Below are 21444 nucleotides of genomic sequence, written 5' to 3'. Positions count from 1 at the left end.
ACCTGAGCTGCTCGGACCTGGGAAGGGCACAAAACGCAGGCCCAACTGAGTCTGCGCCTCTGAGGACTACCCGAGTTCCTGCACCTGAGTGGCTTGGACCTGGGAGGTGCAGGCAGCCCAGGGCCGGGCACGGAGGGTTCCTGGCGGAGGAACCTAGAGCCTGAGCAGTGTGGGCAGGGAGGCTACACGCACCGTGAATGGGGGCAGACCCAGTGTGGCTGAGGCACTGCGAGCACACGCCAGTGTTATTTGTTTGCAGCATCCCTCCCTACCTCCCCTCAGCGCGACTGAACAAGTGAGCCTAAAAAAAAAAAAAAAAAAGTGTCCCCCACCACCCCCTTTGTGTCAGGGCGGAAACCAGACACTGAAGAGACCAGCAAACAGAAGAAGCTATAACAGAGGGAACCACCTTGGAAGTTACAGGCAATAGATTAAAACCCTGTGGTTAGTACCAACTACATAGGAAGGGGCCTAAAGATCTTGAGAAATATAAGTTGGACCAAGGAACTAGCCAAAAATGAACTGAACCCAAAATACTCACAACAAAACCAGAGAAAGTCCTAGATATATTTTTACTATTTTTACGATCATTCTTTCTTTTTTTAATTAAAAAAAATTTAAGTCCTCTATTATTCCTTTAATTTTCACTTTTATAACCGATTACTTTGCAAAAAAAAAAAGACCCTATTTTTTTTTAAAGCAAACTTCATATATATATATATATTTATAATTTTTTTGACCTTTTTTTTTCCTTCTTTTCTTTAACATTGTATTTTTGAAATTCCAAACTCTACTCTAGATTTTTAATTTTAGCTTTTTGGTATTTGTTATCAATTTTGTACCTATAGTTTTTATTTTTTATAATTTCTGTGACCCCCCCTTTTTTTTTCTTTTTCTTTTTCTCTGTTTATTTCTCTTCTTCTTTTAAATAACATTGTATATCTGAAATTCCAAACTCTACTCTAGATTTTAATTTATGCTTTTTGGTACTTGTTATCAATATTGTACCTGTATTTTCTTTATAATTTATGCAACTTTGTTTGTTCTTGTTTGTTTTTTTTCTCTCTCTCTCTTTTTCTTCTTCTTTTTTTAACATTGTATTTTTGAAATTCCAAACTCTACTCTAGATTTTTAACTTTTGCTTTTTGGTATTAGTTATCAATTTTGTACCTAAATTTTCTTAATAATTTTCGCAACCTTGTTTGTTTTTGTTCATTTTTTCTCTCTTTCTTTTCCTTCTTCCTTTCTTTAACATTGTATTTTTGAAATTCCAAACTCTGCTCTAGATTTTTAATTTTTGCTTTTATGTATTTGTTACCAATTTTGTACCTTTAAGAACCCAATCTTCAGTACCCATTTTCACTAGGGAGCAAGATTACTGGCTTGACTGCTCTCTCTCCCTTTGGACTCTCCTTTTTCTCCACCAGGTCGCCTGTGTCTCCTCCCTAACCCCTCTCTACTCTACCCAACTCTGGGAATTTCTGTATGTTCCAGACAGTGGAGAACACTTAGGGAACTGATTACTGGCTGGATCTGTCTCCCTCCTTTTCATCCCCCCCTTTTATCCTCCTGGCCACCTCCGTCACCTTCCTCCTTCTTCTCTTCTCTGTATAACTCCATGAACAACTCTGAGCAGTCCAGTTGTGGAGTGCACATAAGGAAGAGATTACTGGCTAGCCTACTCTCTCCTCTGTTGATTCCACCTCATCTCATTCGGGCCACCTCTAACTCCCTACTCCCTCTTCTCTTCTCCATGTAACGTTGTGAACCTCTCTGGGTGACCCTCACGGTAGAGAAGCTTTTCATCTTTAATGTGGATGTTTTATCAATGGTGCTGTATAGAAGGAGAAGCTTTGAAACTACTGTAAAAATAAGACCGATAACTGGAAGCAGGAGGCTTAAGTCCAAACCCTGACTCCAGGGAACTCCTGACTCCAAGGAACATTAAATGACAGGAGCTCATCAAATGCCTCCATACCTGCACTGAAACCAAGCACCACACAAGGGCCAACAAGTTCCAGGGCAAGACATACCAAGCAAATTCTCCAGCAACAAAGGAACACAGCCCTGAGCTCCAAGATACAGGCAGCCCAAAGTCACCCCAAAACCATAGACATCTCATAACTCATTACTGGACACTCCATTGCACTCCAGAGAGAAGAAATACCGCTCCACCCACCATAACACCGACACAAGCTTCCCTAACCAAGAAACCTTGACAAGCCACCTGTAGAAACCCACACAGAGTGAGGAAATGCCACAATAAAGAGAACTCCACAAACTGCCAGAATACAGAAAGGACACCCCAAACTCAGCAATTTAAACAAGATGAAGAGACAGAGGAATATCCAGCAGATAAAGGAACAGGATAAATGCCCACCAAACCAAACAAAAGAGGAAGAGATAGGGAATCTACCTGATAAAGAATTCCGAATAATGATAGTGAAATTGATCCAAAATCTTGAAATCAAAATGGAATCACAGATAAATAGCCTGGAGGCAAGGATTGAGAAGATGCAAGAAAGGTTTAACAAGGACCTAGAAGAAATAAAAGAGAGTCAATATATAATGAATAACGCAATAAATGAAATTAAAAATACTCTGGAGGCAAGAAATAGTAGAATAACAGAGGCAGAAGATAGGATTAGTGAATTAGAAGATAAAATGGTAGAAATAAATGCATCAGAGAGGATAAAAGAAAAACGAATTAAAAGAAATGAGGACAATCTCAGAGACCTCCAGGACAATATTCAACGCTACAACATTCGAATCATAGGGGTCCCAGAAGAAGAAGACAAAAAGAAAGACCATGAGAAAATACTTGAGGAGATAATAGTTGAAAACTTCCCTAAAATGGGGAAGGAAATAATCACCCAAGTCCAAGAAACCCAGAGAGTCCTAAACAGGATAAACCCAAGGCAAAACACCCCAAGACACATAGTAATCAAATTAACAAAGATCAAACACAAAGAACAAATATTAAAAGCAGCAAGGGAAAAACAACAAATAACACACAAGGGAATGCCCATAAGGCTAACAGCTGATCTTTCAATAGAAACTCTTCAAGCCAGGAGGGAATGGCAAGACATACTTAAAATGATGAAAGAAAATAACCTACAGCCCAGATTATTGTACCCAGCAAGGATCTCATTCAAGTATGAAGGAGAAATCAAAAGCTTTTCAGACAAGCAAAAGCTGAGAGAATTCAGCACCACCAAACCAGCTCTCCAACAAATACTAAAGGATCTTCTCTAGACAGGAACCACAAAAATGGTGTATAAAATCGAACCCAAAACAATAAAGTAAATGGCAACGGGATCATACTTATCAGTAATTACCTTAAACGTAAATGGGTTGAATGCCCCAACCAAAAGACAAAGACTGGCTGAATGGATACAAAAACAAGACCCCTACATATGTTGTCTACAAGAGACCCACCTCAAAAGAGGGGACACATACAGACTGAAAGTGAAGGGCTGGAAAAAGATTTTCCATGCAAATAGGGACCAAAAGAAAGCAGGAGTAGCAATATTTATATCAGATAAAATAGACTTTAAAACAAAGGCTGTGAAAAGAGACAAAGATGGTCACTACATAATGATCAAAGGATCAATCGAAGAAGATATAACAATTATAAATATATATGCACCCAACACGGGAGCACCGCAGTATGTAAGACAAGTGCTAACAAGTATGAAAGGAGAAATTAACAATAACACAATAATAGTGGGAGACTTTAATACCCCACTCACACCTATGGATAGATCAACTAAACAGAAAATTAACAAGGAAACACAAACTTTAAATGATACAATAGACCAGTTAGACTTAATTGATATCTATAGGACATTTCATCCCAAAACAATGAATTTCACCTTTTTCTCAAGTGCACATGGAACCTTCTCCAGGATAGATCACATCCTGGGCCATAAATCTAGCCCTGGTAAATTAAAAAAAAAAATAGAAATCATTCCAAGCATCTTTTCTGACCACAATGCAGTAAGATTAGATCGCAATTACAGGAGAAAAACTATTAAAAATTCCAGCATATTGAGGCTGAACAACACGCTGCTGAATAACCAACAAATCACAGAAGAAATCAAAAAAGAAATCAAAATTTGCATAGAAACGAATGAAAATGAAAACACAACAACCCAAAACCTATGGGACACTTTAAAAGCAGTCCTAAGGGGAAAGTTCATAGCAAACAGGCATACCTCAAGAAACAAGAAAAAAGTCAAATAAATAACCTAACCTTACACCTAAAGCAACTAGAAAAGGAAGAAATGAAGAACCCCAGGGTTAGTAGAAGGAAAGATATCTTAAAAATTAGGGCAGAAATAAATGGAAAAGAAACAAAAGAGACCATAGCAAAAATCAACAAAGCCAAAAGCTGGTTCTTTGAAAGGATAAATAAAATTGACAAACCATTAGCCAGACTCATCAAGAAACAAAGGGAGAAAAATCAAATCAATAAAATTAGAAATGAAAATGGAGCGATCACAACAGACAACACAGAAATACAAAGGATCATAAGAGACTACTATCAACAATTATATGCCAATAAAATGGACAACGTGGAAGAAATGGACAAATTCTTAGAAAAGTACAACTTTCTAAAACTGGACCAGGAAGAAATAGAAAATCTTAACAGACCCATCACAAGCACGGAAATTGAAACTGTAATCAAAAATCTTCCAGCAAACAAAAGCCCAGGTCCAGACGGCTTCACAGCTGAATTCTACCAAAAATTTAGAGAAGAGCTAACACCTATCCTGCTCAAACTCTTCCGGAAAATTGCAGAGGAAGGTAAACTTCCAAACTCATTCTATGAGGCCACCATCACCCTAATACCAAAACCTGACAAAGATCCCACACAAAAAAGAAAACTACAGGCCAATATCACTGATGAACATAGATGCAAAAATCCTTAACAAAATTCTAGCAATCAGAATCCAACAACACATTAAAAAGATCATACACCATGACCAAGTGGGCTTTATCCCAGGGATGCAAGGATTCTTCAATATCCACAAATCAATCAATGTAATACACCACATTAACAAATGGAAAAATAAAAACCATATGATTATCTCAATAGATGCAGAGAAAGCCTTTGACAAAATTCAACATCCATTTATGATCAAAACTCTCCAGAAAGCAGGAATAGAAGGAACATACCTCAACATAATAAAAGCTATATATGACAAACCCACAGCAAACATTATCCTCAATGGTGAAAAAATGAAAGCATTTCCTCTAAAGTCAGGAACAAGACAAGGGTGCCCACTTTCACCATTACTATTCAACATAGTTTTGGAAGTTTTGGCCACAGCAATCAGAGCAGAAAAAGAAATAAAAGGATTCCAAATTGGAAAAGAAGAAGTAAAACTCTCACTATTAGCAGATGACATGATCCTCTACATAGAAAACCCTAAAGACTCCACCAGAAAATTACTAGAACTAGTCAATGACTATAGTAAGGTTGCAGGATATAAAATCAACACACAGAAATCCCTTGCATTCCTATACATTAATAATGAGAAAACAGAAAGAGAAATTAAGGAAACAATTCCATTCACCATTGCAATGGAAAGAATAAAATACTTAGGAATATATCTACTTAAAGAAACTAAAGACCTATATAGAGAAAACTATAAAACACTGGTGAAAGAAATCAAAGAGGACACTAATAGATGGAGAAATATACCATGTTCATGGATTGGAAGAATCAATATAGTGAAAATGAGTATACTACCCAAAGCAATTTATAGATTCAATGCAATCCCTATCAAGCTACCAACGGTATTTTTCACAGAGCTAGAACAAATAATTTCACAATTTGTATGGAAATACAGAAAACCTTGAATAGCCAAAGCTATCTTGAGAAAGAAGACTGGAACTGGAGCAATCAACCTACCTGACTTCAGGTTCTATTACAAAGCCACAGTTATCAAGACAGTAGGGTACTGGCACAAAGACAGAAATATTGATCAATGGAACAAAATAGAAGGCCCAGAGATAAATCCACGCACATACGGACACCTTATCTTTGACAAAGGAGGCAAGAATATACAATGGATTAAAGACAATCTCTTTAACAAGTGGTGCTGGGAAAACTGGTCAACCACTTGTAAAAGAATGAAACTAGAACACTTTCTAACACCATACACAAAAATAAACTCAAAATGAATTAAAGATCTAAACATAAGACCAGAAACTATAAAACTCCTAGAGGAGAACGTAGGCAAAACACTCTCTGACATACATCACAGCAGGATCCTCTATGACCCACCTCCAAGAATATTGGAAATAAAAGCAAAAATAAACAAATGGGACCTAATTAAATTTAAAAGCTTCTGCACAACAAAGCAAACTCTAAGCAAGGAGAAAAGACAGCCTTCAGAATGGGAGAAAATAATAGCAAATGAAGCAACTGAAAAAGAACTAATCTCAAAAATATACAAGTTGTTCATACAATTCAATTCCAGAAAAATACACAACAAAATAACAAAATGGGCCAAAGAAATAAATAGACATTTCTCCAAAGAAGACATACAGATGGCTAACAAACATATGAAAAGATGCTCAACGTCACTCATTATCAGAGAAATGCAAATCAAGACCACAATGAGGTACCATTTCACGCCAGTCAGAATGGCTATGATCCAAAAGTCTACAAGCAATAAAAGCTGGAGAGGGTGTGGAGAAAAGGGAGCTCTCTTAACACTGTTGGTGGGAATAGAAACTAGTACAGCCACTATGGAGAACAGTGTGGAGATTCCTTAAAAAACTGGAAATAGAACTGCCATATGACCCAGCAATCCCACTGCTGGGCATACACACTGAGGAAACCAGAAGGGAAAGAGACACGTGTATCCCAATGTTCATCGCAGCACTTTTTATAATAGCCAGGACATGGAAGCAACCTAGATGTCCATCTGCAGACGAATGGATAAGAAAGCTGTGGTACATATACATAATGGAGTATTACTCAGCCATCAAAAGAATACATTTGAATCAGTTCTAATGAGGTGAGTGAAACTGGAGCCTATTATACAGAGTGAAGTAAGCCAGAAAGAAAAACACCAATACAGTATACTAATGCATATATATGGAATTTAGGAAGATGGTAACGATAACCCTGTATGCGAGACAGCAGAAGAGACACAGATGTATAGAACAGTCTTTTGGACTCTGTGGGAGAGGGCAAAGGTGGGATGATTTGGGAGAATGACATTGAAACATGAATATTGTCATATGTGAAACCTATCGCCAGTCCAGGTTTGATGCATGATACAGGATATGCTTGGGGCTGGTGCACTGGGATGACCCAGAAGGAGAGGATGGTGAGGGAGGTGGGAGGGGGGTTCAGGATGGGGAACACATGTACACCCATGAGGATTCATGTCAATGTATGGCAAAACCAATACAATATTGTAATTAGCTTCCAATTAAATAAATTTATATAAAAAAAAAAAGAATCAAGGAGTCTGCAACAACCAGTCACAGCTCCTCTCCTATTAGTACAAAAAAAAAAAAAAGCCTGAATTCTAATTCAGGTAAAATGGTTCTTTGGAACACTAGTCCATCATCTCCTTGGTCGGCTGGCTTCCTGAATAAAGTCATTATTCCTTGTACCAACAACAACAACAAAAATCTTACAAATAAAATCATACTGTTTATACTCTTTTTAGGTCTTCTGTCTTTGTTCAACATAATGATTTTTGTATTTCAACCACATTGGCACATGTGATAGAGCATTTTTTTTTCGTGAGAAATATCTTATTGAATGTATTTTCTATAATTTCATTTCCTTGATGGAAATTTGGCTAATAAAGTAAAACCTCAGTAAACATTCTTGTACAAATATATTTTTTTTTACATGCACTAGTTTTTCTGGATGTATAAGAGTGGTAAGAATACTGTATTCAGTATTCTTGCCTTGAGAACCCCATGAACAATATGAAAAGGCAAAATGATAGGATACTGAAAGAGGAACTCCCCAGGTCAGTAGGTGCCCAATGTGCTACTGGAGATCAGTGGAGAAATAACTCCAGAAAGAATGAAGGGATGGAGCCAAAGCAAAAACAATACCCAGTTTTGGATGTGACTGGTGATAGAAGCAAGGTCTGATGCGGTAAAGAGCAATATTGCATAGGAACCTGGAATGTTAGGTCCATGAATCAAGGCAAATTGGAAGTGGTCAAACAAGAGATGGCAAGAGTGAATGTCGACATTCTAGGAATCAGCAAGCTAAAATGGACTGGAATGGGTGAATTTAACTCAGATGACCATTATATCTACTACTGCGGGCAGGAATCCCTTAGAAGAAATGGAGTCGCCATCATGGTCAACAAAAGAGTCCAAAATGCAGTACTTGGATGCAATCTCAAAAACGACAGAATGATCTCTGTTTGTTTCCAAGGCAAGCCATTCAATATCACAATAATCCAAGTCTATGTCCCAACCAGTAACGCTGAAGAAGCTGATGTTGAACGGTTCTATGAAGACCTACAAGACCTTTTAGAACTAACACCCAAAAAAGATGTCCTTTTCATTTTAGGGGACTGGAATGCAAAAGTAGGAAGTCAAGAAACACCTGGAGTAACAGGCAAATTTAGTCTTGGAATACGGAATGAAGCAGGGCAAAGACTAATAGAGTTTTGCCAAGAAAATGCACTGGTCATAGCAAACACCCTCTTCCAACAACACAAGAGAAGATTCTACACATGGACATCACTGGATGGTCAACACTGAAATCAGATTGATTATATTCTTTGCAGCCAAAGATGGAGAAGCTCTATACAGTCAACAAAAACAAGACCAGGAACTGACTGTGGCTCAGATCATGAACTCCTTATTGCCAAATTCAGACTTAAATTGAAGAAAGTAAGGAAAACCACTAGACCATTCAGGTATGACCTAAATCAAATTCCTTATGATTATACAGTGGAAGTGAGAAATAGATTTAAGGGCCTAGATCTGATAGATAGAGTGCCTGATGAACTATGGACGGAGGTTTGTGACATTGTACAGGAGATAGAGATCAAGACCATCCCCATGGAAAAGAAATGCAAAAAAGCAAAACGGCTGCCTGGGGAGGCCTTACAAATAGCTGTGAAAAGAAGAGAAGCAAAAAGCAAAGGAGAAAAGGAAATATATAAGCATCCGAATGCAGAGTTCCAAAGAATAGCAAGAAGAGATAAGAAAGCCTTCTTCAGCGATCAATGAAAAGAAATAGAGAAAAGCAACAGAATGCGAAAGACTAGAGATCTCTTCAAGACAATTAGAGATACCAAAGGAACATTTCATGCAAAGATGGGCTCGATAAAGGACAGAAATGGTATGGACCTAACAGAAGCAGAAGATATTAAGAAGAGGTGGTATAAATACACAGAAGAACTGTACAAAAAAGATCTTCATGACCAAGATAATAACGATGGTGTGATCACTGACCTAGAGCCAGACATCCTAGAATGTGAAGTCAAGTGGGCCTTAGAAAGCATCACTACGAACAAAGCTAGTGGAGATGATGAAATTCCAGTTGAGCTATTTCAAATCCTGAAAGATGATGCTGTGAAAGTGCTGCACTCAATATGCCAGCAAATTTGGAAAACTCAGCAGTGGCCACAGGACTGGAATAGGTCAGTTTTCATTCCAATCCTAAAGAAAGGCAATGCCAAAGAATGCTCAAACTACTGCACAATTGCACTCATCTCACACACTAGTAAAGTAATGCTCAAAATTCTCCAAGCCAGGCTTCAGCAATACATGAACTGTGAACTTCCAGATGTTCATGCTGGTTTTAGAAAAGGCAGAGGGACCAGAGATCAAATTGCCAACATCCGCTGGATCATGGAAAAATCAAGAAAGTTCCAGAAAAAAACATTTATTTCTGCTTTATTGACTATGCCAAAGCCTTTGACTGTGTGGATCACAATAAACTGTGGAAAATTCTGAAAGAGATGGGAATACCAGACTACCTGACCTACCTCTTGAGAAACCTGTATGCAGGTCAGGAAGCAACAGTTAGAACTGGACATGGAACAACAGACTGGTTCCAAATAGGAAAAGGAGTACGTCAAGGATGTATATTGTTACCCTGCTTATTTAACTTATATGCAGAGTACATCATGAGAAACCCTGGGCTGGAAGAAGCACAAACTGGAATCAAGATTGCCTGGAGAGATATCAATAACCTCAGATATGCAGATGACACCACCCTTATGGCAGAAAGTGAAGAAGAACTAAAAAGCCTCTTGATGAAAGTGAAAGTGAAGAGTGAAAAAGTTGGCTTAAAGATCAACATTTAGAAAACGAAGATCATGGCATCTGGTCCCATCACTTCGTGGGAAATAGATGGGGAAACAGTGTCAGACTTTATTTTTTTGGGCTCCAAAATCACTGCAGATGATGACTGCAGCCATGAAATTAAAAGATGCTTACTCCTTGGAAGAAAAGTTATGACCAGCCTAGATACCATATGAAAACCAGCGACATTATTTTGCCAACAAAGGTTCGTCTAGTCAAGGCTATGGTTTTTCCAGTGGTCATGTATGGATGTAAGAGTTGGACTTTGAAGAAAGCTGAGCGCTGAAGAATTGATTCTTTTGAACTGTGGTGTTGGAGAAGACTCTTGAGAGTCCCTTGGACTGCAAGGAGATTCAACCAGTCCATTCTTAAGGCGATCAGCCCTGGGATTTCCTTGGAGGGAATGATGCTGTAGCTGAAACTCCAGTACTTTCGCCACCTCATGCGAAGAGTTGACTCATTTGAAAAGTCTCTGATGCTGGGAGGGATTGGGGGCAGGAGGAGAAGGGTCGACAGAGGATGAGATGGCTGGATGGCATTACTGACTTGATGGACATGAGTCTGGGTGAACTCTGGGAGTTGGTGATGGACAGGGAGACCTGGCCTGCTGCGATTCATGGGGTTGCAAAGAGTCAGACACGACTGAGTGACTGAACTGAACTGAACTGATAACAGTGGTGGAATGTCTGGATCAGATGCTGCCTATGTGTGCAACTTTATTAGACAATATCAGTTTGCTTTCTAAAGTATCTGTCCAATTTTTCTCTTCTAACAGCAGCATACGAGAGCTCCAGGAGTGCCACATCCAAATGTACACTTGGTGTAGAGAGTCTTATTAATTTTAGCCATTTTGGTGTATATGCAGTGGTATCTCATTATAATTTTGATTTGATTTTTCTTAGGACAAAGGATGCTGAGGTACATTTTTTCAAACATATTAATATTTGAGCCTGTATCTTGGAATGATAACTTTAAACAGTCTTTAAAATACATCCTGGAAAACAAGAAATATGGCTGCCTATGTTCTCAGATGATATGATTATCTCTGTAGACAATCCCTCAAAATTGACAGCATGAACTACTAAACAAACAAATGAACAAAAGGTGACTCAGTGGTAAAGAATCTGCCTGCAACGCATGCGAGTTTGCTCCCTCGCAAAGGTGGGAAGATCCCCTGGAGAAGGAAATGGCAACCCTTTCCAGTACTCTTGCCTGGGTAATCCCATGAACAGAGGAGTCTGGTGGGGTACAGTGCACGGGGTCACAAAAGAATTGGACACAACTTAGCAACTGAGCAACAACGATGCAGCAACTAAGACCTGGAGCAACCAAATAAACAAAATCAAGAAATAAAAAAAGGAACTGATTCTAAAGTTTATATAGAAAGGCAAAGACCCAGAATATCAGATACAGTACTGAATGAGAACAAAGTTACAGGAGAGAGACTGTCCAATTTTAAGATTCTATATGTGTGTGCATGTTAATTCAGTTCAGCCGTGTCAGACTCTTTGGGACCCTATGGACTGAGGACCATCAAGCTCTCTGTCCATGGAATTTTCCAGGCAAGAATACTGGAGTGGGTTGCCATGCTCTCCTACAGGGGATCTTCCCCACCCAGCGAATGAACCTGTGTCTATTTTTGTCTCCTGCATTGGCAGTCGGGTTCTTTACCACTAGTGCCACCTGGGAAGCCCAAGACTCCCTATAAAACTATAGACAACAAGTCAGTGTGGTGTTGAAGGAAAAGACAGTGGATTAAAAGAATCTGGAAGTAGACCTACACAATATAGTCAACTGACCTTTGACAAAAGAGCAAAAGCAATCAATGGAGAAATGATAGTCTTCATAACAATTGGTGCTAGAAAGACCAGATGTCCCTATGCAAAAACATGAATTTAGATCAGACTTTACACCTTTAAAAAAAAAATCAGAATCTAGAACCCCACCTCAGATCTGCTGAAATAGATTCTGCCTTCCCATTTCCTTTCTGGCACTTGTAGATTTAATTTTCTTTTTTTTTAAATATAAATTTATTTATTTTAATTGGAGGCTAATTACTTTACAATATTGTATTGGTTTTGCCATACATCAACATGAATCTGCCACGGGTGTACACATGTTCCCCATGCTGAATCCCCCTCCTGACTCCCTCCCTGTACCATCCCTCTGGGTCATCCCAGTGCACCAGCCCCAAGCATCCGGTATCATGCATCGAGCCTGGACTGGCGATTCATTTCACATATGATATTATACATGTTTCAATGCCATCCTCCCAAATCATCCCACCCTCTCCCTCTCCCACAGAGTCCAAAAGACTGTTCTATACATCTGTGTCTCTTTTGCTGTCTCACACACAGGGTTATCATTACCATCTTTCTAAATTCCATATATATGTGTTAGTATACTGTACTGGTGTTTTTCTTTCTGGCTTACTTCACTCTGTATAATAGGCTCCAGTTTCATCCACCTCATTAGAACTTATTCAAATTTATTCTTTTTAATGGCTGAGTAATACTCCATTGTGTATATGTACTACAGTTTTCTTATCCATTCATCTGCTGATGGACATCTAGGTTGCCAATGATTCTGGATGTTTGCAGCAGCTTAGCTCAGTGTGACGTAATACTGCAAATTAAAATCCTATTTAGTTAAAAAAAGATTTACATTTTATGCACCTTGCAATGGCAACCCACTCCAGTACTCTTGCCTGGAAAATCCCATGGACGGAGGAGCCTGGTAGGCTGCAGTCCATGGGGTCATTAAGAGTCAGGCACAACAGAGCGACTTCACTTTCACTTTTCACTTTCATGCATTGGAGAAGGAAATGGCAACCCACTCCAGAGTTCTTGCCTGGAGAATCCCAGGGACAGGGGAGCCTGGTGGGCTGCCGTCTATGGGGTTGCACAGAGTCGGACACGACTGAAGCGACTTAGCAGCAGCAGCAGCATGATAGTATAGTATGAAACTTAATTTACTGCTGACTTTGTTAAGTTAGAACATATTGGGCTTGAGTTAAGAAAACAAACCAGGAATTAGCAAAAGATATAGCTCAGTGAAAAGGATAACTGTTTGACACATTTTGTTATAACTAAATCAGGCTACTGTGACCATTATGTAGATAGAAGAAAGGAGGGTAATGAGTTAGTTTTGCAATTTTAGAAATAAGCTGAGTATCTCTACAATCATTTCTCTGCCTGTATTTACACTGGTTGTGTTAAAGATGAAAGAATGACCTTTAACTTTAGCTTAGCACTTTGCCATAAACTTTCTTGTAATGTGACTTCATGTAATATAAACTTGGAGGGAGTGTTTCTGTTTCCTGAATCACCTTAATAAAACTTCTAACATTTTCATAGAAAAAACATGTTTTAATGAATCTCTAAGGTCCTCATCAAGACTAAGCTCAAAAATGTTTATCTTGTGGGACACATTTCAATTTTGTCTTGAGTAATTTTTGGTACTCTTGTTATTTCTAAGGATTTGGTAATAATAGTTGGGACTCATTTTAGTAATGATTGGGTTTTCAATTATCCTATGTGTAATCCATACAAAAGATTTTCCAAATATTTTTCTTTTGTCTCTGCTCTCTTTATTCTTTCTTATTGAGTTTGCCCGACTCCATGACTTTAACCTCTGTGGGAATGGTCCCCAGATCTTTTTATCAGATTCTGGTCTTCCTCTTGAACATTATTTAGCCTTATTTGGGTTGTATACTTCTTTTTAGTTGCTCAATTGTGTCCAACTCTTTGTGACCCCATGGACTATGTAACCCACCAGGTTTCTCTGTTCATGGGATTTTTCAGGCAAAAATACTGCAGTGGGTTCCCATACTTCTACTTGCTTGTCCAGCTAGGAACTCAAGGTCAGCATGTTCACAACTGAATGCATAATGTTTGTGAACATTCCTATTCTTTCTGAATTTTCTGTTTGTAGTAACATCATAGTTTAACCTAGTACCTAGGCTAATATCATTGGGATTTTTGTCTATTTCTATCCCATTTGTGAGAAGCTCTACTGACTTTCCTTTCAGTATCTCTTGCATGTGTTCGTTTCTTGGAATTATTCACAGTAGCACAGTTAATTCAGGGCATTTTTAGCATTCATTGATCATTTTAATTGCCTCTTGTGAGTCACCTTGTCTCTAGTCTCTCTTACACCAGGCCATTCTACCAGCCATTGCCATATTAATCTTTCTAAGCTTGCACTTGGATGATTTCAATCCTATGTCAAAAAGAGAAATAAAAATCTCGAATGGTTCCTAATGGCTTCCAAGAGTGAGCTGACTTTGATTTTGGCATTTGAAACCTTCTATTGACCCAAATCTGCCTTTTGATCTATGCTGTCAGAAAGAGACATTGAGACATTTCTGAGAATTTGTGGAAATCCTCTTTGTGACATTCAGGGAAGATGAAAATTATATTATTTTCTCTGAATTCAGCAGCTTTGATCTGAAGTGCTCTTAGATGACATCTAAGAGTTTAGCAGCGACCTTACATGCCTTACTGATGTCTTTCCTGTCACACACTAAGGTCTGCAAAGAAAAACACCAGTACTACATAAACCTTTGCCTGCAGGGCAAGAATTTTGTTGTAGTGTCCAACATAGGTTCCAGGAAAGATGGGAAAGGGATCCTCATTCCTTTATTCTTTTATTATACAAATATTTGTTGGGTGCCTATTATGTGCCAAGTATTGCTCTGAAGTGTTGCAGAAATAACTGAAGAAAATAGAAAAAAAATATAGCTTAGATTCAAACGTTTGTGAGTAGATAAATGTGTGTTTATGTGTGGTGGGAACATGCAAGGAATGAATAAATGTATAGTATTTCATATAGTGATAGATTCTAGAAAGAAACCACGTGGATGCAGGGGAGATTCTGCTTTTCTATTTGGGGATATTTCATATTTTATAAGAAACTAAAAGGTCTGTAAAATGGTATACTTACAATAAGTCAGTGTTGTTATCATGAACTAGGCTGAATATACGAAGTAGGTAATTTCTTTTTGCCTCAAAGTCTGACCTCTGGGGAAAACACTAAGAAAACATAGTTCTTTTAATTTTTAATCAGGTTCCTAGGATTTCCCAATTCATAAAAACCCGTGGGTCATATTAGCAGGTGGCCCCCTGGGCACCAGCAGATGCTATTTCCACCCTCTAGTCTGGAGAGGACACTCTGCAGAGCCACCATCAGAAATCATGACCTGTAACTCGTGGCATGTTAGAACTAGAGCTACTGAGGTCTGTGCTCTGGCTTCATTAGTCTAAAACTCACTGAAAACAAAACAATAGGAAACTCTGTTTTAGATTGTTCTCCCTCAAAATTCATCAGAGCCACTTGGCCTTCCATGCAAATAATGGAGAAGAGTTAATAAGGTGAGCTGACCTTGATTTTGTCATTTGGAAGCTTCCAAAATGGATCCAGATCTGAGTTTTGTTCTGATTCTGTGCTGGATTTAGCAAGGAGAGACATTAGGACCTTTCTGAGAGCTTGTAGAAGTCCTCTATGTGACATTTGGGAAGGATGAAAGTGACTTTATTTCTCTGAGCTCAATTAATCCAGCAGGACAGGTCCTCATGAGGTGAGTGTTGAATTTTATCTGTCCTGTTACTTGTCTTCCAAACCTCATCTGTGGAAGCCTGGGACTCCCTGAAATGACACGTCTTCTCTCTGCTGAGATGACCACTAATCATTGGGTGGGCCTGGTAAACTGTCAGAGCAGAAGTGGAGCAGAGATGCTGCTGTCATGAGGACACGGGGTTACTGAATCTTATCCCTGTAGAACTTGCCCATTAGTGTTTTTGATATCCATCTTTAAAAATTCCCTCAGCCTTTATACAGAAGAGAAAACAAAGGCACAGAGGGGTGGGTCGGGGTTCCTTCTCGCATTCTGGGTCTCTCTCATTAGAGTGGTGTTGGGTGGAGAGAGGGGGTACTCATTTTAATGTTACGCTCTGTCCTCTTCCCCAGGTATGTCCTAGGGAAGAATGGCTACAGGGAATGACTCTTCAGTGACTGAGTTTATCCTGCTGGGTTTAACACAGCAGCCAGAACTCCAGCTGCCTCTCTTTTTCATTTTCTTAGCAGTTTATGCAGTCACTGTGGTGGGGAACGTTGGCTTGATTATTCTTATTGGTCTGAACCCTCACCTGCAAACTCCCATGTACTACTTTCTCTTCAACCTTTCCTTCATTGATCTCTGCCACTCCTCTGTCATTACCCCTAAAATGCTGATGAGTTTTGTAAGCCAGAACATCATCTCTTATGCAGAGTGCATGACTCAGCTCTTCTTCTTCTCCTTCTTTGTTATTGATGAGTGCTTTATTTTGACATCAATGGCCTATGACCGATATGTGGCCATCTGTAAGCCCCTGCTCTACAAGGTCTCCATGTCCCATCAGGTCTGCCTCATGCTGACAGTGGGTGTATATGCGATGGGGCTTGGGGGTGCCATGGCCCACACTGGGTGCATGCTGCGACTCTCCTTCTGTGATGGAAACATCATCAATCACTACATGTGTGACATCCCTCCTCTCCTCCAGCTCTCCTGCACAAGCACCTCCATCAATGAGCTGGTGGTTTTCATCGTGGTGGGTGTCAGTGTCATAGTGCCCAGTGTCACCGTCTCCGTTTCTTACACCTCGATCCTCTCCAACATCCGCCACATCCGTTCTGCAGAGGGCAGGTCCAAAGCCTTCAGTACCTGCAGCTCCCACATAATTGTGGTTTCTCTTTTCTTTGGATCATCTGCATTCATGTATCTCAAGCCTTTTCCTGCTGGGTCTCTGGATGAAGATAAAGTGTCCACAGTTTTTTACACCATTGTGGGGCCAATGGTGAATCCTTTCATCTACAGTTTGAGAAACAAAGATGTCCAAGTTGCACTGAGTAAGACTTTGAGGAAAAGGGTGTTCTAAGTGGAACTTTTTTGTACTATTTGCTGGTACTATTTGTTACTAATAATTAGTAGTATTTGTTATCAATAATTAGTACTATTTGTTATTAGTAATTATTACAAATATTAGTCTTTCCCTTCCCTGTGACAGCCAAGGTGGTTCTTTCTCAGATCTTCACTGTGAGAACCTGCTGGGGTGTTTTGAAGGTAAAATCCAAGAAAATGTGGCAGTCCCCTAAAACTGTGGCTCCTATGGTGTGCTGCAAGTCTTTGGGGTTTCAAAGAGTCAGATATGACTTAGTGACTGAATAACAATGAATCTTAATACACATTTAATAGAAACATGTTATCTGTGACTCTAATCTAGCATCATAGGATTCATGGTAGACTTTCTCTTTTGTGTATCTGTAAATTCTTTCTTTGATGGTGTCACCTACTTATTTGACTGTACATTGTAAGGAGAAAAGGGGGAAAAGAAAACTGTACACAAGCACTGTACTCCAGACGGTAAATGTGTTTCTCACACTGGTATTGATTTGCAATTCTGAAACAATCACATGTGTACTGGGATTGAATGAATGATAATAAATTTAGATAATAGAAATTTTGTTATAACCAAATGCCTTTTCCTGACGAACTTGCTTATGACTGGTAATGATGCTGTACACTCTCACAAAGTGTAGTGGAAGGGCATTCCTTGCTTTCCCCTTGTCTTTGACCGGTTATTAAAAACCTGCTAAAAATCTGGATGTCTCAGTCTTTATTCTTAGAGAAGGAAGAATGAGAGCCTTGACTCAGATTGGCTTAAAGAGGATTCAGAGAAGAACCAGCTTTGACTGTGATTTCTAGCCTCTGCGCCCAAAACATTTTCCATAAATAAAACAGATTTACTTTTGTATAAATACAAGAATATAGTAATATTTAAATTACTACTGAAGGTGGAGTAAACTTAAATTGTAAAAATGGAATGCTACTCAACAGGAAAGGAAATGGCTATTGATACATGCAACAAATGGGATGAATATTAAAGGCATCATGACTAGTGAAAAAAGCCAGTATCAGAGATTGCATATTGTTTGATTTCATTTATTATCCACCAAATGACTGTCTAGGTGGAGATGAAAGAGATGGAGATGGAGAAAACAGAGATGAAGGTGGAAGGGGATGGGTGTGACTATAAAAGAGTAGTATAAGAATTTCTAAAGGCAGTGAAACAGTTCTGTATCCAGTCGTGGTGTTGCTACATAAATATATACAAAGGATCAAATTGCATAGATCTACACACATGTACACACACACAATGCAAACACTCAGTGCATATAAAACTGCTAAAACCTCACTGTCTGCAGTCCTGAAGTCTTGTTACCATTACTAAACCAGTGTCCGTTTCCTGGCTTTACTATTACACAGCAATTGTGAAAGATGTCATCATGATAGGAAGCTAGATGGAGTTCAAGGGACTCTACATTATTTTAGCAACACCCTGTGAATCTATATTTATTTCAAAATAAATGTTAGCTGCAATCTCAGAAGCACACATAGAAGTTAATACATACCTGCTGCTGCTGTTAAGTCGCTTCAGTCGTGTCCGACTCTGTGTGACCCCATAGACGGCAGCCCACCAGGCTCCCCCGTCCCTGGGATTCTCCAGGCAAGAACGCTGGAGTGGGTTGCCATTTCCTTCACCAATGCATGAAAGTGAAAAGTGAAAGTGAAGTCGCTCAGTCATGTCCGACTCTTCACGACCCCATGGACTGCAGCCCACCAGGCTCCTCCATCCATGGGATTTTCCAGGCAAGAGTACTGGAGTGGGGTGCCATTGCTTTCTCTGTAATACATATCTAGGAATTCTAAAGTCATATTTTCTTGAAATAAAACACATGTATACCTGTGGTGGATTCATGTTGATGTATGGCAAAACCAATACAATATTGTAAAGTAATTAGCTTCCAATTTAAATAAATTTATATTAAAAAAAATAGAAGTCTTTGAACAGTGATTTTCTTACGTGCTCTATGCTTAGTCACTCAGTCATGTCCGATACTTTGTGACTCCATGGACTGTAGCCCTCCAGGCTGCTCTGTCCATGGGGATTCTCCAAGCAAGAATATTGGAGTGGGTTGCTATGCCCTCCTCCAGGAGATCTTCCCAACTCAGGGATTGAACCCAGGTCTCCCACATTGCAGGTGGATTCTTTATTGTCTGAGCCACCAAGGAAGCCCAAGAATACTGGAGTGGGCAGCCTATCTCTTCTCCAGGGGATCTTTCTGACCCAGAAATTGAGCCAGGGTCTCCTGGATTCCAGGCAGATTCTTTACCAGCTGATCTACCAGGGAAGCCCCTGATTTTCTTATAGATTTAATTTATTAAAAGCAAAGACATACTGAGTCAGAACAGCCCAAACTAAATGTTGGATTAGAATTATACCTAATAGCATTTTACTGAAACAATAATGTCTAAAAGCAATAAAAATATCCTTTTACTATATGTCTATAAAATGTTCATAAATATTTAAAGATACAATCTATTTTACAAAGCAAATAACCTTTACTGAAGTGTTTATAAATTTTTACAAAAATTAATATGTTACCTGGAATGACAGTTAATGAAATTTTAAGTGACATTAATTATTTTCATTTTTATGAAGCATAGAGAGGATCTTTTTCTGTCCCAGGGGATGTACGTTCCCTGAAGGAAAACTAACATTTACTATCATGATTAGGGTGTAAAAATAGGCACCAATTTCTTGCCTGCAGAGTGTATCACAATGGGAATGTCTTAGGGGAGACTTACCCCTGGATTTCTAATCAGATATAAAAAAAATTACAAGCCTTAAGCAAATGCCATGTGCTCTATAACATGGTGATGTAGCTGCCAAGTCTATGGTTTCCCTTTACAGTCTCCTAATAGATTTATAGGTACAACTTTAACCTGAACCTTAGACTAACTCCTGTCATTCAGACTGTCATATCAGTGCTCTGACTCTTTTGCCAACACAGGGAGAAGATTCTGTGACTGTATCTGCTTAGCGTCGACATCTCCAAAGCCAGCTCTTCCAGAAGAGTGGAGGTGAAACACATATGAAGCTCCCTTGGCTCTGAGTTCCCTCAATGGAAGGAATGTGAGTTAACCAGGTTTCTTTTTCTCTTGTCGCTAAAAAATGAGGAAAAGTATTTATATTGAATAACAAGAAACTCCAAGGTCTGGATCTCTGACTCAACTGCTTGTATTGTTCTGAGCATATCCTCTGTGTTGGCTTTGTCCTCGTTCTGGTAACAGGGGAACTATAGCAGTTCCAAGTGACAAATCCAGAACATAGCAATATCAGAGGAAGAAAATATTTTTCTCCTAAAATTTTTTTGTTGAAATATATGTATCATACAACTTTATATGTCATAATAAGAATACAGCTTGGTTTGTTTCACTAACTTAATGGCTAATTTAATCAGCACCCAAATTAATTTATTTCTCTTTCATGCCATCTTACAAAACATGGTAAAGTACATCCACCTTGTACTTTATTCATCCTCTGTTCCTCTAGGATGGAATAGAGCAGGAAAATGTGTAGAAACAGTAGAGTATATGGTTAAGTATAAAGTTTAGGCCACCAAGGTTCTCCTGCATACCTGTTACCAATTATTGAGCTTATAATATCTTGTAGTAAAGTGTCTGTAAATCCTATAGACTGTTAACAACCTTCTTCCAGGAAGCAGAATATTGGTGTGGCCTCTGCTCTATAGGAATTCTCTCTTTCTTGAAGGTCATCATAGGGAAACTGAGATATCTAATAGAGTGATGGAAACTTGAGTAGGAATGAAAAAATGGCTGGTCAGATGAATAGGTTAGAGAGATGGGAATACATTCCCACCACTGAAACTCATCAACAGGTAGATTTCTTCCTCAGCCACCCCCTCCCTCTGCTGCTGCTGCTAAGTTGCTTCAGTTGTGTCCGACTCTGTGCAACCCCATAGACAGAAGCCCACCAGGCTCCCCCATCCCTGGGATTCTTTAGGCAAGAACACTGGAGTAGGTTGCCATTTCCTTTTCCAATGCATGAAAGTGAAAAGTGAAAGTGAAGTCGCTCAGTCGTGTCTGACTCTCAGTGACCCCATGAACTGCAACCTACCAGGCTCCTCCGTCCATGGGATTTTCCAGGCAAGAGTACTAGAGTGGGGTGCCATTGCCTTCTCCACCCCATCCCTCTATCTTTTAGTAAAAATAAAGTTAGAGCCATGATT

At 39.1% G+C, this 21444-nt stretch overlaps 1 protein-coding gene across 1 annotated transcript; it reads left to right on the top strand.

Moving 5' to 3' along the window:
- The first annotated feature begins 16285 nt into the window (after positions 1-16285).
- Positions 16286-17228, top strand: LOC102393017 (olfactory receptor 8B3-like). Its single transcript, XM_025285209.2, has one exon. It carries the CDS (start codon positions 16299-16301, stop codon positions 17226-17228), a length of 930 nt encoding a protein of 309 aa, XP_025140994.2. The 5' UTR covers positions 16286-16298.
- The last annotated feature ends 4216 nt before the right edge of the window (positions 17229-21444 follow it).

Source organism: Bubalus bubalis, chromosome 5 (assembly GCF_019923935.1).
Source record: "Bubalus bubalis isolate 160015118507 breed Murrah chromosome 5, NDDB_SH_1, whole genome shotgun sequence".
Taxonomy (NCBI): Eukaryota; Metazoa; Chordata; class Mammalia; order Artiodactyla; family Bovidae; genus Bubalus; species Bubalus bubalis.
Note: the sequence above shows the minus strand (reverse complement) of the source record. Positions and strands in the feature narration are given on the sequence as shown.